This window comes from Melospiza georgiana, chromosome 21 (assembly GCF_028018845.1).
Source record: "Melospiza georgiana isolate bMelGeo1 chromosome 21, bMelGeo1.pri, whole genome shotgun sequence".
NCBI lineage: Eukaryota > Metazoa > Chordata > Aves > Passeriformes > Passerellidae > Melospiza > Melospiza georgiana.
Genome location: NC_080450.1, coordinates 305,429 through 330,726, shown reverse-complemented (window position 1 = coordinate 330,726; position 25,298 = coordinate 305,429). Strand labels below are relative to the sequence as shown.

General features: G+C 48.3%; 2 protein-coding genes across 3 annotated transcripts in view; one reads left to right on the top strand and one right to left on the bottom strand.

Moving 5' to 3' along the window:
- Positions 1-1,492: 1,492 nt before the first annotated feature.
- NOTUM (notum, palmitoleoyl-protein carboxylesterase) lies at positions 1,493-8,098 on the bottom strand. The gene is made up of 11 exons (XM_058038592.1): positions 7,773-8,098; positions 7,479-7,531; positions 7,237-7,332; positions 6,641-6,701; positions 5,708-5,766; positions 4,613-4,715; positions 3,759-3,950; positions 3,324-3,424; positions 3,079-3,226; positions 2,781-2,828; positions 1,493-2,678 (listed from the first exon to the last, which is right to left on the bottom strand). Exons 1-11 carry the CDS (start codon positions 8,081-8,083, stop codon positions 2,372-2,374), a joined length of 1,479 nt encoding a protein of 492 aa, XP_057894575.1. The 5' UTR covers positions 8,084-8,098; the 3' UTR covers positions 1,493-2,371.
- The window catches only part of ASPSCR1 (ASPSCR1 tether for SLC2A4, UBX domain containing), a 38,277-nt gene continuing 20,481 nt past the window's right edge, over positions 7,503-25,298 (top strand). The window contains exons 1-7 of one of the 2 annotated variants that reach the window (XM_058038595.1): positions 7,503-7,524; positions 14,124-14,179; positions 14,830-14,941; positions 18,788-18,888; positions 22,859-22,916; positions 23,722-23,795; positions 24,570-24,978. In XM_058038595.1, coding sequence (XP_057894578.1) covers positions 14,903-14,941; positions 18,788-18,888; positions 22,859-22,916; positions 23,722-23,795; positions 24,570-24,978 — 681 coding nt within the window. In that variant the 5' untranslated portion in view covers positions 7,503-7,524; positions 14,124-14,179; positions 14,830-14,902. Of the gene's footprint in view, positions 7,525-13,942; positions 14,042-14,123; positions 14,180-14,829; positions 14,942-18,787; positions 18,889-22,858; positions 22,917-23,721; positions 23,796-24,569; positions 24,979-25,298 lie in introns of those variants that run through there. The other variant, XM_058038594.1, reaches the window with a different exon arrangement.

Sequence of the window (25,298 nt, the reverse complement as noted above, 5' to 3'; positions counted from 1 at the left end):
CTGTCATGGTAAAATGTGCCTACCTTCAGCTTTGTCACCATCTTGTAACCTCAGTATCTCTTTCATTCATCTCAAGTCCCTTCCATTTTCCTTTGAGAGGCCTCTGGTGCTAAAAGTACAAAAGCCTGCATTCATTTGGGGTGGAAGCTGCACAATTAACATCACAATAACCAGGAAATGCAGCAGGAGGGCTGAGGCACTTCAGGTGAAGAGGTTCTCATACTGAGATCTTGCCCTACCTGACTGTCTATTAATGCTTCACCTCTAGCAGTGTTCAGGGTCACTTTCTGCGCGTTGGCACCGTGAGGGGCATCCCCTCGCTCTGCCCGGGGACAGGGACACTCAGGGACACTCAGGGACACCGGGGCTCAAGGCAGAGCTGCTCCTGCTGCTCAGCTTCTGCTTCCCATGGCAATGGAGCCCCTCCGGAGAGCCCTCAGCACCAGCTGGTGCAGGCAGAGGGCAAAGGTGCCCGAAATCAGAGCTCACACTGTGGGCAGCACACCTCACAGAGCACAGCCACTGTCCCCTCAGAAATAAAGAACCGATCCAGTCAAAAGATCACAGAGTACAAACACATGGCACTGAGACTTCCAGTCTTGCCCTTTTGTCACTGGCTTCTGCACAGCACAAAACAGATGAAAAGCGTAATCAGGACAATTCTACTTTTATACCCAAGTCATTAAAACATAAAGGATATCAGTAATCTCCAAACTGATCACAGGCAAACTCCACTGATGTTTTCCTGCTTTTCAGTTTCACTGGGAGCACCAACCCTTTTCTCTTTAGTTTTTATCTTCAGTCTGTGTTAATCCCATCATGCACAGCAGGACAGCTGATTGTGGGGATGGGCGTGTGGTCCTGCCAGACTTTTCCTGAGGTCCAAGAAGAGGAACCAAAGGGCAACAGTTTGGTTCATTTTTTGGGTTTACTTATCCAAAACAGGAGATCACACACAGGTGAGGCAGGAGCCGTGCACAGCAGTGCAGGCACACACAGGTGGAGCTGCGCAGCAGTGCAGGTGCACACAGGTGAGGCAGCAGCCGTGCAGCTGCTGCTGGGACGGGGCTCCCTCGCCCTGCCCTGCCCTGCAGGCTGAGGCTCTGCTCTCTGCTCCAGCCCCCGCTCCTCTCCAGCCTCAGCCCTGCATTCTGCATCCCTCCCTTGCTCTCCTCCCACTGCCATCAAAGGGGATTCTCCCTGCTGTGGTGGGTGTGTTCCCAAATTATTACAAGAGAAATATGTTGGTGCTTGTCTTGTGTTCTCTGCCCTTTCTGCTCCAAATGCTTCTGATGCTCGGATCAAACACTTCCCTCACTGGGAGAGAGGCCTTTGCAGCAAAGCCAGATCTCCCTCCACCTTACAGTGCAATGCCCTGGACTACCCGGGGAATCACAGTGAAAGTCTGCAAACATCGGGTGCTGGGTGAAAGTCTCTGTACTTAAACCTTACATTACAACCTCTTAATCAGAGAAACAATGACAAGGCACACTGCAAGGGGAACACAGAAATCTAATTAATACAAAACATCACCACCACCCTTAGCCCTCTCCCAGGCACAAGTGACCATCAGGATAACCCATCCAAATGAGCAGCATATACAACTTTACAAAGACATACGTATGGTTCTCTGGTCAGCCCTTATAAATAGCGTTTTACATATTAAAATAAATATGTCCACGTTGCCAAAGTAGCAAGAGGTTTCTTCGTTATTTAAAAAAAAATATGTTACAATATCCTTTATATTTCTTGCTTAGTTTAAAAAAGTAATTAAAAAGTCATTTTATAAAATAATATGAATAAATTGAGTACAAGAGTGTCCATCCCTAGCACGTGTCCTGGGTCTGTATACTGTGATTCAGCATGAGATGCTAACCTCCAGGAAGTAATGTAACCATTCCTTCGCTCCTAGTTGGACAGAAGAAATCCAGTGCTTGCTTTTTTCACCACTTGTAACAAGTCTATGATGTAAAACTGATGGCAAGGGAAGATGTCCCAGATCTGGAAAAAGTTCTCATCGCTGCTATTTATGGCTTTGCTACTCCCTGTATCTGACTGCCTTGTGTAGCACAGGAAGAGGATGTGACCAGCTGAAACTTAGCCCTGGAGTTTGGAGGGAGGGAACAAGTTCCAGCCAAACAATGTAAGCAAGAAATTGCTGCTTGCCTTTTTTTTCCTTTTTTCTTTTTTTTTTTTCTTGACACACCATAAGCGTGCAAGAGTGTGGGAGCACGTGAGTGCACAGGTGTGAGTGTGCCATGGGTATGAGCATGCATCTGCCTGCAGGAACATTAGGAAGAAGATTAGAAAGTTTGGGAGAAGGGCTGAGAGTCTCTCTCCTCCTGATCTAATCTCTGCCCCTCAGACCTTTCTAGTTACCACTGCTGAGCATCCCCAGGAGTTTACTCGGCTCCAGGCCCTGCTGCTGTGCCATCTTCTGAACATCAAAACCCATGTGCATGAGGAACTGGATCACATTCATCTCCTGCCCTGTGAACTGGTCCCTGATTGTGGGGCACGAGGGGTTGCAATGAGGCCATGGACAGCTGTCAATCAGGTGAATTGGGCAGCCTTTCAGAGGAGCCTTCCCATTCTTGTTGCTCTCGTGGAGGCTCCGATCCCAGCAGTGCAGGGCACGGGGCAATGATGTCCCCTTCACCTGGATGTCAGTCCAGTGACTGAAAAGACAAACAGTGCAGATGGCATCAGAGGGGTCAGGCTGCCAGGACAGGGTCCTCCCCATCCCTGTTCACCTCTGCAGGACCTGCACAAGCACTTACTTGCGTGTGATGATCTCGTGGGACAAACAGGCAGGAGCAAAGCTCGCACTAAAGGAAAACAGAAACATGGATTATGTCTTGAAGGACAAAGTAGGACCTGCTGAATTGAACCTTCCAGACTAGGGAAAGAGTGGAATTTTACACAAAAGAGAAAAAGGCAAGATTCTTGATGTAGATGAACTAATAGTTACCACATTTACAGCTCTCCTTTTTCAGCAGAGATCTGAGAACACAAGGAACTAGATAAGAACATCCTTTAGAAACAAATATACCAGGTTTTTCTCAATGAAACACTTACGTCACATCCTTCAAGGTGTTTCTCAGCTCTCTACCTAAATTCTGGATGTAGAGCCACTGCCCTTCCTGAACAGGCTGGCCAGTGAGGTGCACATTGTCTACAGTAAGCTGGGCCTCATCGAACAGCCACTGGACAACAAAGACTGGGCCTGGAAGGACAAAAAGTTTGGAAAAGGGATTGCTCCGAGTTAGTTACAAATACAGAGGGAACCCTAAACCATTTGATCTCTCTCCTTTGCTACTTACATCGAAGAGTGGGGTAAATCTTATATCCAAAAAAGCAATTCCATTCCTCTCCCTCTTTAAACTGCAGCTTACAGCGTTCGGGAACAATGCCATTCCAGTATCTAGAGGAGAAAGCATTAAAAGAATGGGAGGCACAGGGCAATCCTAACAATGCATCCTCTCCAAATCCTAGTTCCTGTTCTGACTAGAATTGCAAATGATAGAACAGCTTTCTTGGCAGCACTGTCCCATCAACACATTTTAGAGCATCTGTAACTGTACACATTCTTTTGAACATTTAGACTTTATTGTCTTTTCCAATAAAATCATTGTAAAAACACTGATGTAGACAATAACTACTCCTTAAGTATCAAAACGAAGGAACACAGAGAAGGAGAACATCTTTTCCACACTCTAACCACTCAGAGCAGTGCACTTCAGAGCACCTGACTGTACCTTATTCCTCTCCTGATGGCCTCTGTGGGAGCACACGTTATGGTGTCGATGCAGTCGGTCCTGCGGTACTGTTTGTTATCCAGGAACCATCCAGAGTCGGCCAAGCCTCGCACCTGAATGCCTTGGTAACCCATCTCCTCCAGCTGCTCTGCCACTCGGTCCACGTTCAGGAGCACTCCTGTCCCTCCAGCACTGCAACAGCAACACCAGCACTGCGCTCATGAGGGGCACGGGCTGTCACAGACCCTGCTGGCACACACACCTTCCTCAGCAGCGGCGAGCTGCAAACACCTGCATCTGCCACAGCAGAGGCACCCAACCATTCACCACCACCTTGGGAGACACCACATTATTTCCTTGCTTTGCAACACTCAGAAATAAAGCCAGTGCTGAGTAATAATCTGGTAGCCCAGAAACAAAGTCCAGTTGTTACTCTCTTTCCTGGGAAATACATGTGCTCTCTATCATTTCCAAGGGGGTTGGCTGCCCAAAACTGAAAAGAATCTGAAGTGAGACAAATTCACTCTTAGCAACTTCTCTATTACAGCTCTGTGTAATACACTGTACCAGAGCTTTTATGCAACACAGGATGATCCAGAGCACCTGTGCGAGGCAAGTTTGGTTTTTATTTCAGCGTCCTGCATCAATTCACAGAAGGTGTGTGTGATATGGGCCAACAGGAATCAGAATTCTTGGTGCAGACATGAGAAAACTGACCAGAGATACAGGGTTTGCTGCTAGTGTTACTGTACTCCTAGGAGAAATGTTTCAGGAGCTGCTGGACCTCCTCCCTTAAGAGCTTTCTACTGTGGAAAGCTCCTGACTTCAGGAAACAGAATCCTGTGGATACCTACCTGCTTCCTGCTAGCAGCAATACTTTTGCAGTGCTCAGGCCTTTTCCCACCAGCTCCTTTATAACCTCCTGTATGATCAGGGCTCCCATGAAGGCATATTCATCTGGAAGACAGCTCAGTGTCAACAAAATTGCTTCCTGTCCAGGCTCGGGCTTCTATTTCCTCTCTGAAAATGCTTAAGAACTTTCCAAAAGGATTAAGAACCTAAACTCAGGCTCATTTTATCCACCTATATGAAGTACACCTAACAAGAGATCTGCTCCCACCTTGTACAAGATGTGCTGCCCTGAAAGAGAACCAAGTGAACTCAATTACACTAGTACCTTCCTATGACTGTGCTTAGAAATGAGCAGCCTTGGAAAAGGAAAACAAGAAGGAAGATGCTGCAGAAACAAACACAGACCTTCCTACCACCTGGAATCTCAGTTCCAACTTACTGCTTCCCCTTTTTCCCAGTTCATCAAGCCAATTCAGAGAAGCAGTGCTTCACAAGATGTTACATGCACAAAGACACCGCTTCCATCCGTGGCTGTTCATGTGTAACGCTCCACAGGAACAGGGCCAAGGAGCTGGGATGGAGTGGAAAGGTCCCTCCCTTACTGTGACACCACTGGAATGACAGTGGATGGCAGCCCGCATCAACATGAACGATGTGTTTCCCAAAGAAACCTGCAGACAGCCTTAGCTTGACACACAATGGCTCCTGCCTAAGGCCAAGTATCCTCCTGATTAAAGTCTGACACTAAATTCCCAGTCCTGCCTCTCAGGTCAGCTGTGCTAAAGTTACATGCAACAGTCCATGGTCCAATTAATTTGCTACGTGCTGGAACCTGGAGATTCATCTAAAAGGAATTCTGGTCTTCTAATCCTCGCATACTGCATCAGTGTAACATCTCTTCAAGCAGTGGCTCTGAACTATGTCAAAACAGCCTGAGCTAAAGAGATCAGGATGTTTTATCTGGAAGTAGCTTGATATTCTTTCCTGCCCTTCAGCAAGAAAAAGCCTGTTTCTTGTCCGCGTGGTTTCACAGAAGTCTGGCCACATCCTTTAATGTGTGATGTCTGGGGCAGCAAGGGCCCATCAGCAACACTCACTTTTCTCAGACTTGGAAGAGGCACCGCTCCAAACATCACTTGAGCAATATGGGATGAATCTGTAAGAGAGAGCTGTGTGAGTCCTGCTGTGCCTCTGACACGCACAACAGGGTGAGGATGCGGTCACTTAACTGGAAGAAAAATAAATCCCGGGGAAAAGGGAAGGGGAAAAGGGAAAAGCTTCTGTCCAGTTTGACAACTTACCTTCCTGCACACCAAGTGACAACCGTAATTTTCTTGAATTTTCTCCTCAACACTAATAGTTTTACTGAGTTAAATCAATAAATAACATGTCTTTTATCAATCTAATTGAATCACTAAGCTCAGTGGACAGAACGATGGAGCATGACTTTGCTCTCAGCTATTCTGCCAATACAGTGGATGGCCTGTCACAGGGCAACTCTCCATGCTTCAGTTTTTCACACAAAAAATGAGAAGACTCTAGTCAGTGCAGTGTAAATGCTGACTGCAACCACTGGAGGTTTTTGCAGGAATTAACTTCACATGTCTCTGTTTTGCAGAAGACAAATTAACATCCCTTCTGTATAGATGGATATATAAACCGGTGTCTTTCATTTCTCTTCTTTGAACTAGGAGAGCTGCTCCACATTCTTCTCAAATTGTCAGATGTGTAACACACTATCAGCCCAGCACTCATGATAGATTCACCACTGCAGCTGTTTGACAAGGCTCTCTAAGCTATCCCAAATTTTTCTTCATTAGATTATCCCACAACTCCAAGGAGATTGAACCTGAGTTTCTCGACTTTGTTAGCCCTAAGTGTTAGAGAGCTGAACTGAAGTAAATGAGGAATCACACAATTTCCTTTTCCAAGTATAAGTCTTAACCTGTCTCTGCAGCACTCTTGCTAGCCTAAAAGGCATGAGATGCTGTTTAAGTATAAAGCTATTTCCCTCCGTTGTCCCTTCTTACACCATGTTTGCATTCCACCAGTGGGGATTTTCTTCTGGCTGAGAGGACAGGATCCCAGTTCCTGCAGATGGGCACAAAGAAACAAAAAACATACAGATGACAGTCTGTGATTTCAGAGGAATCGTAGGAGCCTCATGCAAGACCTCTGACCACACAGAAAACAAACATCCATGATGAAAAACATTGGCAAGGGAAGTGGAAGGAACATTTCTAAATTTGCCCTTAGGCAGATTTGACATTCAGAATTTGATTCATGCTACAGATGAAACCCGTCTAGAAGCTTCTTGTAGCACAGAATAGACCCATGATGCCTGTTTAAGTACCTCCCCAAAAGACAAATCCTAGCAGGTAAATTCCAATACACTCAGACGATGCGTGTGAGTGACGGAGGTTTGGGTGCCCGGGAGGCTGCAGGGCGAGAGGAGAGCGAAGGAGCAGCACTCATTACCGGCGGTACCTGCGCACCCAAGGCCAGCCCGTGCCCGCGGCACGGGATCAGCGCGGGGCAGCAACGGGGCACCGTGCGGGGCGGTGCGGCGGGCGCTGCCTCGCCCGGTCCCTCGGGGCTGCCCCACGGGGCGGAGGGGGCGACTCACCCACGCGGGTCGCGGGCCACTCGCGGGAGCTCATCAGCCGCCGCATGGTGTCGTAGCGGGTGTCGCAGTTCTCCCTGTTGAAGCAGTACCACCCTCCTGGCGAGGGGACAGGGGGTCAGCCGCCCCGCAGGGCCGGGGGCTCGCGGCCGAGGGACGGCGGCCCTCGGGGGCACCGAGGGCAGCCTCGGGTCGCCGCCCCGCTCGTGGCCGCCGCTGCGGAACTCGGGGGCGCCGGCGCTCACCTTCCAGGAACAGCAGCCAGCGCCGACTGCCTTTGGACTCCTTCAGGTAGTAGCTGCGGGCACAGGCAAGGGGCAGCGCCTCAGCGGGAGCCGGGCCCGGCCGCGCCGCTCCGCTCCGCCGCCGCTCGGGCCGGGGCCGCCGCCCGGGAGGCGCTCGCTGCACCTGTCGCCGCCGGTGCCGCGCGCCGCCGCGCGGTGGCGCCGCAGCCCTCGGGGCCGGGCCCGGGGAGCGGCGGCGGCCGCGCGGGGCAGCCCCGGGGCGCCCGGAGGGGCCGGCGCGGCGCGGGGACTCACCCGGCCGGGCTGCCGTCGTTGCAGGTGACCGAGGCGTTGTGCAGGAGGTGCAGGCGCAGGTCGTGCGGCAGCGCCTGGGCCGAGCAGGGGTACAGCGACTGCGCCAGGCTCTTGACCTGCGCCATGAAGCTGTCCATGTTGCCCTCCACGGCGGTGAAGTCCAGCGGGAAACTCTCGGCTGCCGCCGCCGCCGCCTCGCCGCGCTCGCGGACCGCCGGGCCTCGCCGCCGCCAGCCCTTCCTGCCCTCGCCGCCGGGCCCGGCGTGCAGCAGCCCCAGCAGCAGCAGGAGGTGCACCGCCGCCGTGCCCATCGCCGCCCGCCGCCACCCGCCGTTCGCCGCGGCAGCAGCCAGTCCCCGGCGGCCGGCAGCGCCGCCCGCGCTCCGCCGCGCCCCGCCGCGCCACCCGCGGGGACGGGGGTCGGCGGCGGTGGGCGAAGAGGGCAGCGCCGGCGGCGCGGGCTCGGCGGCGCGGCTGCCGGCACAGGAGCCCGCCGCCCGCTCCCAGGCGGCGAGCATGACAGAGGGGCACGGAGTGCGCGGGGAGCGCGCCGGGGGCGCCGCCAGCCCGGGCGCCGCGTGGGGCAGCAGCCGGCCAGCCCCCGCCCTGCCCTGCCCTCCGCCCCCTCGGAGCGAGGCGGAGGGAGCGGGGGGTCTGCGCCGCACCGCACCGGCACGGTGGGCCGCTCCGTCGGGGCGCGCCCCGCGCTCGACGGCGACGCCATCGCCGCCCCTGCCGGCGCCGGGGCCGCGGCGGTGGCGGCGGCGCCCGACAGCCTCGCCCGCAGGGCGGCGGGGGCCCGGGGCGGCCTCTCCCCGGGGCCGGGGGGGCGGCCGGGCCGCCCGAGCGCGAGACCCCGCACGTGGCAGCCCCCGTGGCGGCGCCCCAGGCCCGCGCCGCGCCCCCCGGCCCGCCCCTCTCCCCCCAGAGCCCCGACGGCAGCTCCTCCCCGGCTCCGCGTCGGCGGCACTGCCCGCCCCGCCCCGGGACGTGCCGCCGCCGCCGCCGCTCCGCCGGCGGAGCTCAGCCCCGCGCCCCCGGTCGCTCCCGTGCGGGACGCCGCGCTCCGGCCCGGCTCCGGCTCCCGCGGGGCAGCGGGAAGCGGCCCTTTGGTCCCCGAACATCGGCGTGCTGTCTGCTCGGCTTGCGCGGGTGCCCGGGGCGGCGGGTCGCCCCCGGCCGGAGGATGCTGCAGCCGGGAACGGGCGGGGACGCGGAGGCCCCGGGCGCGCCGGAGCCGCGGCAGGCCGGGGGTCGGAGTCTCCGCGCCGGAGAGGCTGCGCCCTGGTGCTCCCCGCAGCTCCCGAGGTTTACCGCCGGCCGCGCTCCCCCGGGGCCCGGACGTTTCCAGGAATTGCAAGAAAAATCCTGGAGAAAAAGCCGTGTTGCCACCAGAGTGCTGGTCATCTGGGCGAGGAGGAATTCCCTGGAAATGGCCTTATTGCAGACCTCGGAGTTAAACACCGAGGAAAAACAGAGAAAATACTACGCTTTGAGTAATACGCTCCTCACCAGCCCTCCAGAAAGGAACAGGAGGATTGTCTTTACTGGGAAATATAATCTATCTGGGATCAGAAAAGGTGAAAATAGTATAATCTTAAAATAGCACGTGGAAGGGGTTTTTTTTGTTTGTCAAACTGGAATTAGGGCTGTCCAACTGCTGCAACTACATTTTTTACCTTACTGTGTTTGGACTTTCTGAATGTAGGCTCAGCTCTGTTTCCTACACACGTAGCATGTGGTTTTGGTTTGCTTGCTATGTTGGTTTTTTTATCTTTCAGTTACTCTTATGTACTCTCAGTTCTTGCTCTGTTCTCACTAAGACTTTTACCCTCAAATGTTTTATTTAACTGCTAATACTGACAACAGTGTCTTTAAAGCCAAGACAAGCTACTCAATTGACTGTACACCTCCTCAGGTGCACCACGTTCACTCCTGACAAGTTTTTGGTCCCAGCACATTTCTGCATCTTTGTATCTTTCTCTGCGATGGCCTAAAACTCCCTTGCTCACGGTCCCTGCCAGGTCCCAGCAATGGATCACTGAGGCTAGTTATGGCAAGTTAAAGAGCTCGTCAGTCAGCCCGAGCAGAGCTTTATCTGGAACCTGGTCAGTTAGGGCACAGTCTGAAGCATTGAGTCCTCGGAGAGCTCCAGGATCCCTGGAAAAGATGGCATAAACAACTTGGGCACCTCACAGCCCACGAGGTACAGCACAAGCCAGAAGGGGAGAGACTGCTGAGCTGCATCCTTCACAGCAAAGCTGCTGTGCCTGCCGTTGCCAGGCTTGCATTCCTCCTGGTGTCCCTGCTCTCTCTCCGCGGAGGGCTGAGTTCCTGCGCTCTGTAATGCCTTGCTTGGTAACCAGCTGCCGCATCGAGGGGTGACTGATTATGATGCACCAGGGAGGCATCTTATGGCAGAGAGGAATGCATGTTAAAGTTGCAGATCTTTGTCCTGAGAAGTGAAGCAAAGAAATTCAAATTTTGCGTGGCTTGGCTTTGCTGAGCCCTCTTCAGCTTTCTGACCTCTGATTCAGGTCACTCAGGGGAGGGTTCGTTCAGAGCACTCTTGCTGTCCTTCCAAAGCTCAGGAAAATGTTGTATTACTTTTCGTGGCTGAGCAAGGGGCTATGAGGAAGAATGTAACTCTGTAGGTCTGGTGTAACAGCCTTTCTGATCTCTAAACATTTAAATCTGGTACCGTTCAACTCCTTGACGTACTGAACTTGAATGAACATCAAAGTGACGCATATTTTAGGGAATTTTATAATAGTTCAGCATGAAAGGTTCATTGAGTTTTAATCTTATGGTAAGAAGCCTTCCTACATTGAACAGATTGGCCTCAGTGCAAAAAGAAGCCCAGAGAAAGCTGAAAGAATTGGAGTCCTGCTCCAGGCACTGGAGATTTGGCATTTTTATTGGTAGGAGTGAAGCACACAGGAGGTGAGCAGGAGACTTTTAATGATTGAGAATAATGTTATGGGAAGTATTGTTTTCATTTAATACCCTTGAAAGTGAAATGTCCTGCATAATGTGTTCCACTAGGTCCTGAGATATGTCCCCATATGTTCAGTGTGTTGGAGTATGCCGTACCAAAGCTTATGAGGCAGTTCTGAATTCCCTCACACCCTGCCAGGACTAAGGCAGCCCCAGCACTGGCCCTCTAGATGTTTACCAAGGAAACCCAGTACCAAGAGGGTGACACCTGGGTCCTGTGTAAGGGCTTGTGCCACAGGTGTGGTTCCCCTTCACAGCCACCTCTCATTCCTGATGTGAGCCACGCTGCAGCCCTGGCTCAGACCAAGCTCCCTGGCTCATTGCCTGGCTCTGGTGTTGTGTAAATCTCCCCCTGCAGCACCACTCACCGACAGAATCCTGCTTTCACACAGTCATGCTACTGCTGCCTCCTGACCCCGAGGCCAGGGGTTGCCAAGAACTCCAGGAGAGCAGCAGAGCCCTCTTAAAACCTGGGAACAGATGTGATGTGATGTGCTGGGTGATGCTTTGGTAGGAACCATCTCTTGAAACACTCCAGAATTATTGTTACAGTGATAAGCAGCTTGTCCTGCATCATGTTTTGGAGCTTGTTACTACATTTCTAGATGTTCACAGCTAATTTCCTGTTCATTTTGAAAGAAGAAATAAAAAATAAAAGCAGGTGAGGTTTTGCTACTTTTTGAAGAAGCATATATGTGTTATTCCCTGTATGCCTGTGACAATGCAGATGCAGACAGTGCCAGGACTATGTATTGAATGCAAGGCACCAGCTGCCTGAAAAGTGGGATTAGGGAAAGTCATTCTGCAGTGTGTTCACTCTAATCACCAAAAAAAAAATGCAATTTAAGACAATTTTTTTAGAGGATGTTTGGCTGGGGCTTACCTGGTAGATTTGCAGGCATCCTCCAGCCTGACAGTGGCAGAAATCAGATATAAGGGTGTTTTCAGCCATTCCCAAATGAGATCCTCTTTCTTTGTGGCTTTTTAATGGACTCCAGGTTGTAATCACCTCCCCCATTTCTTTCCTGATGCTTCTAATTTCAGATAAATATTTGAGATTAGAAGTGTCTCTGGGTATGAAATGTGACCCTTCTCCTCCATGCAACTCTATGATTATGACGTACTATTAATAATCACAATCACCTCTAATCCTACAATTTGGAAATGTTCAGCTCAAATTACATTGGTGTCTTTTTAACAGGAGCAACATTTCTGTAAGGGATGTGTCATTTCCAGATGCAAAAAAGGTGCAAAAGATGAAACAGCTGCCTGCTTCAGACATCAAATAGGAGCTACACCCATCCAGAAATGAGACCAGTGTTTTGGGCCACGAAACCCAACGTGTATCTTTCAGATTGGAATGGCTGCTCTGCCTGAGCAGGGGATAGTCACTGCAGTTAACAAAATCATCTTAATTGCTTATTCGCCTACAGCAAAAGCATTAATTAGTGGAAGAATGGGATATCTTCATTATGCGTGAGATAATTGTAGAGCTTTGGATCTCTCTGTCTTTTAAAGACTAAGAAGTCAGACTATCTGACTTGAATATCAGACATTTGTTGCACCCTTTTTTAGACAAGTGTGTCAACTTTGAGAAAATCTTTCCCTTAAATGCTCACACCTCTTCACGTATATTTACAGCATAACACAATTGAAAAGGTAGAAAACTAAATATCCTGAACACTGTGGCTCTATAAATGTAATGGCAATGATACTGCCCGATGGGTGGACTTCGGAGTCCGCATCCATAAGCTAGGGGATGTCTCTCCATCACTAAAATTCCCATGTTTCTCCCTTCTCTGACACGGCTGATATGGTTAACACAAGCAAGTGGTATCTTTTATGAAAGTGTCTTTCCTTGAAAGGATCTTTTTCTTTTATAAGCCAAGCAAAGCAGACATTTTTGTGGGTGCTGGGGTAGAGGTGGAGACTTAACATATAGGATAAATATAGAAGAAGTAGAGAAAGGAGAAAGTATTTGGCATGTGGTTACAACTTAGGCTAAATAAATTCCATTGGTTATTTAACTAAAAGTTTTGGGTTTTGATTGCTGTTTGTTTTGCGTTTTTTTTTTTTTTTTTTTTTTTTTTTTTTTGTGAGTTGTTTTGTTTTCTTTCTATGATAGTAAACTAAACAGACTGTCATCGAATGTAAGAGTGCCTTTGATGCAGTGGCCATGTTGAGACTGAAGGGAAAACCCATAAATGAAATAAAGTCTCTGGGAAATTGTGTGTTGTGAAATGTATGATAATTTCGGTTCCGTGGCTGCAGCCATGTCTCCTGACCATCTGAGTTTGCAGCACTGACCACGAGGTTCCAAATGAACTTTTTTCTCCTTTTGTTGCCAGAAGAAATGTCTCAGGAGCAGCAGGATGCTGTGCTTTGTCTGACCAACGGCGCCCCGGCCGTGGCAGTGCCGGGACGCTGCCGCGGCGCTGGGAAGGCGGCGGGACGGTCCCCATTCCCCTGCGACATGCGGCGTTCGCCAGGGCTGTTATTTGGCCCAGGAGAGCCTTCCCTGTACGCGCGGGGATTTTCGGTGCCACTGCCTAGGAGGCAGATCCGAACCCTTCTGCCCAAGGCATTTCTGGCCCCGGCGCTGCCCGGGGATGCCCGGGCCGGCCGGCCCTTGCTGAGGGGTCGCCGCCTGCGCTGCCGGCCAGGGTCCCGGTAAAACGAGAAAATGTTTTATTTCCCTGAGGGAGGATCCCGACACTGGAAACCCAAGGGACAACACAGGCGCCGACCGCCACAGCGGGAGGTGCGCCTGGCTCCCGTCCCGCTCCCCGCGGGGCTCCGGAGCCGCCCCCAGCGCGGCCCGGCGGGCAGGGCCGGGGGCAGCCCCCGCCCAGCGCCGGGGGAGCCGCCCGGGCCGCCCACCGTGCGCCGTGTCCAGGGGCCGCCGCCAGCCCCCCTCGCGCACCGGGCGAACCGCCCCGCTCCGCTCCGCTCCGCCCGCAGAGCCGCCGGCCCGTCCCGCCGCGGGCCGGCTCCGCCAGGCCGGGACCGTCCGCCACCGCTCGCTCCCGCAGCCGCCGGGCCGGGCCGGGCCAGCGCCCCCGTCCTCCTCCCCTCCGGTGCGGTCGGGGCGCGGCGCGGCGGGGCGGGCCGGCAGCGGGACGGCCCCGGGCCGGCTCCGCCCCGGTCGCGCGGGGCTGGCACGGCAGGGGAAGATGGCGGCGGCGGGCGGGGGCGGCGCCGCGGTGTCGGTGCTGGCGCCCAGCGGGCGGCGGGTCACCGTGCGGGTGGGGCCCGGCACGGTCCTGCTCCAGGTGGGTCCGCGGGGCGAGGGGGCTGCGGGGAAGGCGGTGGCAGGGCAGCAGGCAGGCCGTGACGCCTCTGTTCTCTCCGCAGGTCCTCGAGGAGGTCTGCAGGAAGCAGGGCGGCAGCCCTGGCGAGTACGGCCTGAAGTGAGTGTCGCCGCGGGGCCGGGCCGGCTCCGGCTGCCCCGGCCGTGCGAGAGGCCCCGCCCGCGGCCGCTCTCCGCGCCGGGCCCGGCGCTGCCGGAGTCCGCGGCTCGGCCGGGGCCCGGCGGAACCCGCGGCGGGCGGTGGGAGTGCGAGGGGCCCGGACGCGCACTGAGCTCTGCCCAGGGCGGCTCGCCCCGGTTTCCCTGTGCCACGCTCCTTTCGGTGCCGGGACGCACGGCGAGGCCCCATGCCGCTGCCACGGGACACCCACGCGTGCACCTCATCCAGAGCACAGATCAGCAGCGCCCGTCTCCCCTCTTACCTGGGGGTTTGACCCTCCGCTTTTATGGTGTCTTCATTGCAACTCGTTTGTCTGAATAGCACAAAAAAAAAAAAAAACAAAAAACAAAAAACAAAACATTGGAAGTACATTGGTATTTAACCAGGCTTGGCTACGTAGTTGGTTGCTGTTTATCTCTTTAAACCTTTAAAGGAAGAACATAGATTTGAGTCCCTTCTCTGTGCCTTCTGTGAACTGCAGCTCCTTTGGTGTGCAGAATAGCTGTTGTTGATTTTGTTGAATTCCTTCTGGGAATTGTCTTGCCCAATACCTGGACTTTGTATTGCTCATAGGCTGTGTTCTCCTTCAGGTTTCAGAGGAATGTGTTGGACCTGTCTTTGCAGTGGAGATTTGCTAGGCTGCCCAACAATGCCAAACTGGAGATGGTGCCAGTCTCCAGCAGAGCAGGAGCTGGAACCACGGTATGTTCATTTACACAATGTGACCTGATTTGTTCAGTTAGCAGTTGTGCTGATAGGATCTCATCAGATCTAATGACCAAGAGGCCGGCTGAAGACTGGTTGCAGTGCTTTCGAAAATAGTAATTAGGTAGCTGAAAGTCTTTGCTTAGAGTCTGCATGAGCATGGGGTACCAGCTGTGCTAGAGGAGAAAAACTAGTGGTCATGGATAGCTAAGATGTTAAACATCAGTGACGACTAATTCAGTTCCCTTTCCTAATTTCTGTTTCAGTTGCTGTTGTCCAGCTCTGGATTTTGAGTAAATCTCAGATTCTTACAGAATCTTGTTTTGCTGCTTTCCCAGCATTGGTGTTCATGGTGTGTTTACACAGCTTTAGATTCTTCAGTGACATGTTCTGTGTTCATCAGTGGCCAAATGTCCCTATTTAGTATTATTTGCAAAGGACCTTTGGACAGTGTTTTCTCTAGAAATTATGGCCACTTGTAGGAGTGTAAAAATCTTCTATACATACCCCTGTGGCCATAGGCCTAACTTTTCAAGCGATGCATAGGTGTTACTGAGTGTGAACTTTTCGTGGTGTAAAAATGATGTGTGGTCTTACTTAAGTAGCCTGGCAATGGAAATTTGTCTGTCACTAAGTCAATCCTGTTATTTGTTAACTTCCTCAGAGGAAGTTTCTCCATTTTCATGTAAGTTTCAGGTCTTTTGCTGCTGATCTCTTAATGTCTGTCAGCCAAGCAGTGTTAGTGGTGTTTGTTATAGGCAGTTAATCTAGCTGAGAGAAACTGAGAGAAACTGATCAGTGAACTTTGTGGTGTGAGAAGGCTTTGGAGTCTCTGCTTTAGCTCACTTTGTAATGTAGTTTTGGGGGTCCCTGATGTTCATACTTTTCTCTGTAAAACCTCCATGTTCTTAGCTTTGGCACTCATGCCTTTTTTTTTGATTTGGGGGTACAAGGACATTTGTGCTTGAAATAGTGTCTTTACTTTAAAAAATACCACAAACCAGTAGCATCTGCTTAAAATTTTCAGTGAAATGTTGTGGTGGAATGGAGGTTTCGTCCAGAGAAAAGTCTTTCTTTTGAAATGGTGCAGTGATGACTGTCTGACATTTGCATCCAGTTTGGGAGGTACTGAAGGAAAAAAATGATTTTATTTTTTTTTCCCCTGAAGTTATATTGCGAGAAAAGGCAAGAAGGACTGTTCACTGTTAGGAGAGGGGTTATAGTGTGGAAGTGTTACATTATATCACAAAAGAGAAGAGCTAAAAGAAGTATAAGCTGTTACTATTTAGTTGCAGTTCAACAGCACAATATACAGAAGTGAGGCTGCCCTGGGAGTGCTGGTTGCTCTGTCATGAAGGTGAGAAGATGCAGCAAATGTGCATGTAAAGAGTGGAGCCTAAAGAATCCTTGCCCCACAAACTTGAGCAGATTTTACTTGGGAGAATTTCACAGTGTAAGAAAAGACTTTGTACAGAACAACTGACTAAAAAGAATTCCCTCCCACAGGGAGTTTGTGTTAAAAAATAGGGAATTCCGTAACAGCCAGATGAGTGTGACTGGGATGTAGTGGCAGTTCAGATGCAGACTCAGTCCTGCCAGCTGGCTGCAGTAATATTGAGATGAATTTCATTCTGTGTCTTTTATTACTGTATGTTCTATTAAGATTATGTGTGTGGAAGTAGGTGTGCTTTCCTTTAGTGACAGCAGTTACCCTAGAGACAGAATACAGGTTTTGATAAATCATGAGTTTGGTCAGCAAATCTGATGTTTTAAAAATAGAAAGCTTTTGGATTTGCCTGTGCTTGTGGAAAATACTGTTTCCTGTAAGACAGTTCTTTAGTGAAAAATGGAACAAATTCCCTTTGTGATAGTGGGTGATGCAGGAGCACCATCAGTACAGCTCTGGTGTTAAAGCTGTCAGCCTCTTTTTTAAATGTTTGTAAACTTAGACGATAATTGGCACTGGTTGTTGGAATACTAAGCAGCACCTGGGGTTTTCGAAGAGACTTTTCTAATGGAGTGAACAGGACTTTCGTGACATGTTTGTCTTTGAACTGTTGCCCAAAAACTGATGCAACTGGTAGTCTGAATTTCTGGCCTGGATTCTTACAGAATGGTGATGTCAGCTGTCATCGCTCTGCTGTAGCTGAGAATAATCTAAAGCTTGTCTCCCATGTAGGAGAAACCGGGAGATTGTGTTAGTGGTGGGATGAAATGACACTGTACTGTCAGCTCATTATTGATGATGCCACTGTCTGCATAAATTTTTCCTTTATGCAGAAAAATTCCTGTCTCCAGCAGATCAGCATTTGTAGTCCTGTGAGGACTGGTGGGAGCCAAGGCAGATGACAAATGTATTCCTCCATGGAAATCACAGTGAATTACTGGAACTTTCCCACCTCTCTGTAGCTCCTGCCCTCATGCTTGCACACACACCTTGCACTTGGTGAGAGGCTGCACTGAGAGTATTAGTAAGGACACATGAAAACACAGAATGAAAGAAAGTGGCTTTGGCTGTCTTGGCCTAATGTCCTTCTCAGGCTTTGGAATAAGGCCAGTTTTTGTGGACTTCTGCAAACTAAAGTTGACTGGAGAAGCCAGGTTGTATCTAGTGGCTGCAGGACTTCGTGTGATTTTTCTTTAGACAAGTGAGCTAATTGGGAAAACTTGAGAGTTAGACATTCTGGAAAAGGCTGAATATTCTCTAAAAGGTTAAGATAACACCTAAAGTGCTCTGCAGAATATTATCTAGAGAATAGATACCTGTCTATCTCTTGGTTGGCTGCTGAACTTTTCCCTTGGGACGGTCAGGAGTTTGAAGTTCTTCAGGACTGACCCCAGCATGTGTTCACTTTAGAAATGTCTTGGTGTTTTTTTTTTTTTTTTTGGTTTTTTTTTTTGTTGTTTTGTTTTGTTTTGTTTTTTGTCTTTTTGTTTGTTTGTTTGTTTGTTTTGTTTTTTCTTTTTTTTTTTTGTTTTTTCTTTTTTTTTTGGTTTTTTTTTTTTGTTTGTTTGTTTGGTTGGTTGGTTGGTTGGTTGGTTTTTTTTGTGGGGGAGCAGTAGGGGAGCAATTCTCTAAAGACTGTGTGGTGCCTTATAATGTACGTGGATGTTCACATTCCAGGTTGGAAAAGATCTGTTAAAATCTGCAGCTAGCTGGCTCTTGCCTTTTTCTGCAGGTGTTCAAGAACTCGATAATTTAATGACCAGAATTATTGTTGAGATTTTTTTGTTACTTCACTCTTAAATTGTATGTCAAAATGTGGTGGTTAGGAAGCATTAGTGAGTTACAAACGTCATTCCTTCAGACTGCTAACGGTTGTTTAGGTCTTCAGTAAAGCAGGGATGGATGGGAATGTGTTAATTGTTTCTGTGTGTGGATATGCAAGTGAACAGTTTTGTCCCATGGAAGTTGTTCTGCAAAATGACGCTGGAGTAGACCAGCTCTGTGTTGGTGTTTTAGATGGTGCAGCTGCATCAGGCATGTCTGGGTTATTGGAGTTTGTTTTATGCAGCTGTGAAGACCCTTACTGTAAAGTTTCACCTGGTATAAAGCAGAACACCTCTGTTGCTCATGATGGCACATTATTTGGGATGTTTGCATTGGCATTTTTCTGAATATGTTGCAGTTCAAGATAGGGCAGGGGAGAGGGGCCCCTGAAAGCTGGTTAGTATTCCAGGATGGCCTCCCCCACACTCAGGAGCCATTCATCCCAGCGAACAGGAATTCAGGCCAGAATGCCTGCATTGATGAACAAGAAACACCAAAATATTTTAAAAAGTTGTGAAGAAAAATAAGTTTTCATTCAATTTTCAGATGAATTAATTGTGGTGTTCTTATAGGTTCGGATAGCATTACAACTAGATGATGGCTCCCGCTTGCAAGACACCTTCCTCTGTCAACAGACCTTGTGGGAACTTCTCAACCATTTTGCAAAGATCAGGTGAGCAATGCACTGAGAAAATACTTGTTTTGATCTCTGCATGCCACTAATTACTTGTTACAGTGACCCAGCTAAATCCTTCAAATTTGTAGAATTTACATTTATTTGATTGTGATTTCTCCTATAACAGAGATGTTTGCATTTTCCTTGCTCTTTCGTATTTGACAATCCATAGTTTCATTATTGTTTTTTAATCCAGGAGTACCACTTCTGATTCAGGGCATAAACTGGTAACAAACTGCTGAAGCTGTGAAGATACTGGGATGTGTTGCACCACCTTCCTTTCACACAAATCTATTTGAAGTCAGATTGCTGCTAGAGATGTGTGTGTCAAGCCTGGATGATCTCCATCCCCACTATTTCTGTGCTGCAGCTCCCTGTAGTGCAGGGGATTCTTTCACATGGGTTGCTGTTGCTTTTGAGACTTGCTGTTGTGCAAGTTCTTCAAGGAAATCTGGAGCTCTCAGCAGGTTAATGTGGAATCTTCAAAAGACTGATTAGATCCTGTTTAAATGGAAGAATTTCTGGTTCTGTATTTATTGAACATGTACATGGGTTAGAAATCTTGTTTTAGTCTAGTCTTCATTGAGTGCTACCTCTTGTCTTTAGTTTTGATTTTAGAAGGCTGTATTGTTTTGAAATGACAAGCTAATAAACTTCTCTGAGAGAGCCACTTTTTTTCTATTTTTCATGGTTTGGAAGAGGAAGCCTTGAAGCTGTGACAGCCGTTCTGTTTTTAATCATGGACCATGTCTACAATGTGACATTTATTCATAAGTAAAGGAACAGTATTCATGTAAATGCTAGAGATAAAAGAACTATTTTTCTTTTAATTGAGGAAAGAGGTAGGAAAAAACCACAGGTATCATTTTCCTGAGGGTTTTAAGTCCCCTCTTGTCCCTTACTACATTCTCTGTGAGGAGAGGAGTGCTTGTTGCAGTTTGGGGACTGCTGGACTGGTGGAAGGTGGTAGTTACTGACAATTACAAATAACCTTTGTGTGGCTTTGTCACATATTAGTTGATTGTTTCTTTGGTTTAAATTTTGAGCTTTTCATATAATTTTGCACTTTTGAAGTGGTTTTATTGGTTACAGCTCATTGTAATACTACTAGCTCATAGACATGTTGCTCTTCTTAAGCTTCTAACTGCGGCAGTGTGCTAAGCATTCATAACTTCAGAACACAGCTGCTCTTTTCTGGCCTCTGGAAGCTGACTTCAGATGTTTGGATGGACTTTACAATCTTGATTAAGTTCAACAAGCAGCAGAGGTGCTGTGTGTGGTTTAGTCACAGAACAAGCTGAATCTACAGGCATCTGTATGGATTTAATGGGCTGAGTTACTGTTCAATGTGTTTTGATTCTGTTGACTAACTAGTCAGCTAGTTGTTGATGTTTGCTGAAATCCTTCCTTGGGCTCTCCAACTGGAGACGTTTTCCTGGAATGCTTGGCCGCTCTAAGTGCGTGAGGGGAAGTATTCTAAATCCACTGGAATTTCCCCTGGGTTTCCAGCATCCATCTTGGCTAATTGGGTCTGAAGAAGGTCTGGAAGCTATTGTAGGGCTGCTCCTCCTCTCAGCGTGCGGCAGTCCTTGCACAAGATGTTTACAGGCCCTGTCAGATCACTACATGAAGGAATCTAATCTGCTTGCCGTTCCCCTTCTGAAGAGCAGCACATCAAAGAGAGGACAGTATGTTTGATGTGTGTGCTTGCCTCAGTGGGTGCATGTAATGGATTAGCAGCAGCTGGAGGAGGAGCCTGCTGCTTCCAAGAGTTAGACAAAAATAAGTCTCTGGGGATCTTTGTGTGGAGTCTGTACTGCAGAGGCTGGTTGAAAGCACACTGTTGTCTGCCCTGTGAGCAAGAATCCTGCATTTCTATCTCCCACTCTTGCCTGCTTGCAACTTCAGCAGCTTTATGGGCTGTTCTCCATAGAGCAGTTGCAATTCAGAGACTCAGAGACATCTTTGATAATCATTATAATTCTTCACCGCTTCTTCTTCTACACCGGTCATTCATTTGGTTCAGATATTTTCCACACATTTTTAGAAAACTCTTCAAAGAATTTCTTGGATTGAAGTGGAAAGCGGTTTTTGGAAAAGTGAATGAAACTAGGTTCTTTCTATAAGTCAAACTGGCTTCCTCTCTATTAGTCTTTGGTGAGGACATGTTCCAGTCCACCTAAGACTTTTTTCTCTTAGATGGTTGTCATCCAGCTTTCCTGACAGACAGCAGCTTGAGGTTCAAGCTGGTGTTCCGTGGCCTGTTCTGTCTGCCTTTTCTGTGATTCTGTACTGTTTCTCTGTGTCTCATCAGGCCTTTATCTTTTGTGCACTGTTATTGAGGATTGCTCCAGGATGCAGCTAATCTTAATTGGAAGCAAATCCTATTGAAAATAAGGTGGGAACGAGTATCTTTCCTGGATTGTCTGGAGAAGTCTGAGTGCAGTAACCTGCTATGGTGTGCTGATGGTGATCTTTTGTTCCAATTCTCCAATTGAGACAAGATTTTTTTTTCTGCCTTTCATCATCAGGCATTGGCCTTGGGAATTTCCTCGGGTATTGCTGCCAGAGGAGTGAGGGAGGTTGGAGCCTGGGTCTTATATCACAAGACAATGTTCTTTTGTATGAGCAACTTAATCTCTTGATTCCTGCAGAGCATTGTATAGTGTGTTTTGTTCCTGAAAGAGAATAACTAATTGCAGAATCACAAATGGAGGCAAACCTATTGTAGTGTTGGTTTGATTGTTCACCTTGAAGTTAACTGTGTTTCATAATCTGAAACTTGAATATAGTATTTTGGATGCTGTGGTGTGTCTGTTGCTTTCTGCACAATGGGATTTGTTGTGGTGGCTGGGAGAAGTGTTCTGAAATAGTGGTCTTACAGTCTTGGTACTATGAACTCCCTGGAATATGTTGCAACTGGTCTGGAAGCAGTTCTCAGCTGCTGTCTTTCCTAAAATAGACCTGACCCTCAGGACTGGTTTTATAGTTTGTTCTGTTTGGATTTACTCTACCTCTGGGTTTCATTGTGTCTCGCCTTGTCCCATACCACTGTGCTGTTGCAAGCTTTTAACCATTTGATCAAGATGGCATATAGACTGCTACAATTAAGCCTGACATCTCAGTTGTGGTTTTTGCTTAACAGATTTAGTCCTTCATATCCTTCAACTGGAAACCATTGATGTTCTCTGGCTCTTGAGAATTACTCAAAGATTGAGTATCATAATTTTCCAACGGCTCTCTCGATCCTGAGTGGCTTCTGGTTTCATTTATATGTCATTGTAGCTGAGTTTTAAGTCTCAGTTGAAATGTCCTTGATGAATTTCCATGGAATTTGATGGCTGTTTCCCTTAATTTTCCACTTCATAGGCTGGTTGACTCCCTCTCAGTTCAGTTTATTTTGTCACTTCATGCTGGGCTGAGTTTGGTTATGCAGACTCCAGAGTTCTGCTGGGGATGCAGGTTGTTAAAGTGCAAAAGGTGATTTCCCTGTTAACATAACAGAAAATGCTACCTGTGTCCTGAGGTGGTCTTTCCCTGCTGGCTGGATATATTGCATGTCTGTTTGTGGAGTTCCAAGCTTTTCTAAGAGCAGCAGACAGACTGTGCAATGCACAGTCACTTCAGAACCACACTCTTCAGCGGCTGTGTGGATTTTGACTGTTACTTAAGGGATTCTTTTCCTACATAACTCCTTGACATAACTTTGTTTCTGGTAATATTGCATCTCAAAATAATAGTGTTTAAATTATGTGATGCTGAAGGCACAATATTTTACGTGAATGCATTGAAGCAAATTGTTTACTTAATGTCTAATAGTAGTCCTGTGAACTGTGTAGTGGTTATTGCTGGAGAAAAACAGAGGACAGTGTTTCCTGCTGATTTCACTTTGTAGTGTTACTCTGTGCTGGTTTTGGAGGGGGTAGGCTGTTCTGCAGATGCTGCAGTGTTTTGCTCTTTCTTGCAGGGAGCTGATGGAACAGGATGGTGAATTGTCTCCAGTCTGTATTTACATGCGGGATGAGGTAAGGCAGCAAAGGCCTCTCAACTGTCTCATGTCCCTAAAACATAAGAAAACTTAGTTCTGCTTTCCAACCTGGAAAGTGTTTCTTTTGAACTTTCTTGAGAGGGGAAGTAAAAAAATGTTGGTCTTTTCAATGCATGACGTGTCTGTATGGAAAAAAGCTCTCTTGGAACGTAACCTTGTGCCGTTGAGACCTCTGAGCCCATAAAATGAGCTCAATGACCTATTTGTGTTTTTCTTTCCAGCTTCTTTTAAAGCTGGAGTCAAAACAGTGTTTTCATTTTAATAAATATTTGCTTTTCTCTGTTTTGATCTTTCGCTATTAATGTTTTGTTAAATATTTTGTATGTGGATATTATGGAATTCACTCTCCCTAGCTGTCCCCTTTACTTCCCACTGACCTCTGTGGACAGATCGTCTTTATTCTGGAATAGGTCATTACAGACAGATAGGAGGTGTATGTAAGGAAATCGTCTGTCTTGCAGCCCTGAGATGTTGCCTGTCATTTAACTCCTGACATAAAAGTAGCTTTGCTGTAGTTGGATCCCACTTGGATGTGTGTATGGGATGAAAATATATGTAGGTCACCTTCCATTGAGATGATTTAATAAACTGTGAATTTGGTGAAACAGTACAAGTTGATACAGATGGATTTCAGGTCTGATTTTCAACTGCAGGAGTGTGTTTTCACCTGTTTCTTGTGTAGTGTGGTATTTCTTCAGATACAGATTTCTTTCTGTAAAGGGCTTTACATGCTTTCCTGGGGAATCAGAGGCCGTAACTACTCTCCTTTGGTTTTGTTGTAGATATCAGGAAAAGATGCCCTGGAGAGGACAACACTGAAATCACTTGGCCTGATTGGAGGCAATGCCATTATCAGGTTGGGAGAAGCAAAGTTTGGCCTCTTTATTTTCCCTTTCCACTCTGATAGTGAATTTGTTTTGTTTCAAGTACCAAAAGAAAGAAAGAAAAAGAAAAGTCACAAGAAAAGACGCCAAATTAAAACATTGCGGCATTCAGAAATTACTGCATTTGCCTGTTTATCTCAAACTGCTGCCCAGATGTGCTTTGCACAGCAGCAGATTCTGGCACTGACCGGTCATGTGCAGATTAAAAGAGCTTGTTTGTTTGTTTCTTTTTTTATTTTTTTTTTTTCCTCCTTTGAGTGGAACAGACAATTCAAAGTTAAAAGTCTCTCAGAGAGGGTAATCAGCTGCCACTTCATTCTTCCCTGCTCTGGATCTCAGGCACTTAACTCCCAGCTGCTGCAGGCCCTGGTGGCTGTTGGGGGGTGAGTTTGGGACAGGGGCAACCTTTCTGTGATCTCCTGACCAGCTCTTTGTGGTATATACAGAAGGCAGGAGTGATTAGAAGGCTGTGCTTTCCAACTGCCTACTGATTTTCTCTAGAAGGCAGTTTTCTTGCAGAGGAGTGGATCCCTGTTCTGTTATTCTGCACAACCCCCTGGCCCTCTACCCCACACTTCACAGTAATTGGAGCTTGTTCTCTGTAAGGACCTGGAAGAAGAAAGTTAATAAATCAGGGTGTATTTGAGTCAGATGTTGTCTTTGTGTCATGGAAACATGAAGAATAGAGAGGGCAGCAGTCCTAGGATTATGATTTTATTTTTATTCCTTTTGGTGTCTTCTTCAAGAGTTGTCATGAAGAAATGCAGTTCATCTGGTGGGGAGGGTGCCACGGTGCCTTGTAATGAGCCAACAGTGAGGCAAGGCTCCATGGAAGAAGCAATGGATGTGCCACTACCTCAAGAAAACACATTTCCAAAGGACTTGGAGCACAGGGATGTGGCTGTATCTTTAAACAGCTGCACACACAAGCAAGACTCGATTAAAGATTCTCATGCTAGCTTGGAGGAGCTGCAGCGTTTCCCAGAGCCTGAGCCTACCCCGTTTGGCCCTTTTTTTGGAGAGGGAGAGCATCTGGGGGACTCTCCTGTAGCTGTACCATCTTCAAAGCTGCCAACAACTTTTTTGAGCCCTGGAGGTCCTTCTAAGCCAAAGAAGTCTAAGAACAGCCAAGAACTGCGAAAGGAGCAAGAACAGGTAAGGGAAAATGTATTTGCAGTTTGGGCAACGAGGGCTTTTCTTATATCCTGCCTTGCCTGAGGCTGCACTCCCATGAGGAAAAAGATGTTTCCAGATTTAGGACTTTTTCCCTGTGTCACAGAATTAGGTGCCTTAATGACACACAGTTCTGTCTTGAGTTCAGAAAGGAAGTAGGAAGGATTTGAGTTTAAGAATTTGCTGTCCAGAGTTAGGCAATAGAGACAACACAGCTGCATTAAATCACAGTCCAGAAGATCCTGCACCTCAGTGCCACAGATTTCATTAACAAATGGCCACTTTGTTACCTGACCCTGTGA

Excerpts from the sequence above, each read along its gene's own strand:
- NOTUM (XM_058038592.1), bottom strand. The coding sequence starts at position 8,083 with ATGGGCACGGCGGCGGTGCACCTCCTGCTGCTGCTGGGGCTGCTGCAC. Across the intron at positions 7,532-7,772 it reads AACGACGGCAGCCCGGCCGG|CTACTACCTGAAGGAGTCCA; the intron begins GTGAGTCCCCGC and ends CTGTGCCCGCAG. Across the intron at positions 7,333-7,478 it reads CTGGCTGCTGTTCCTGGAAG|GAGGGTGGTACTGCTTCAAC; the intron begins GTGAGCGCCGGC and ends TCCCCTCGCCAG.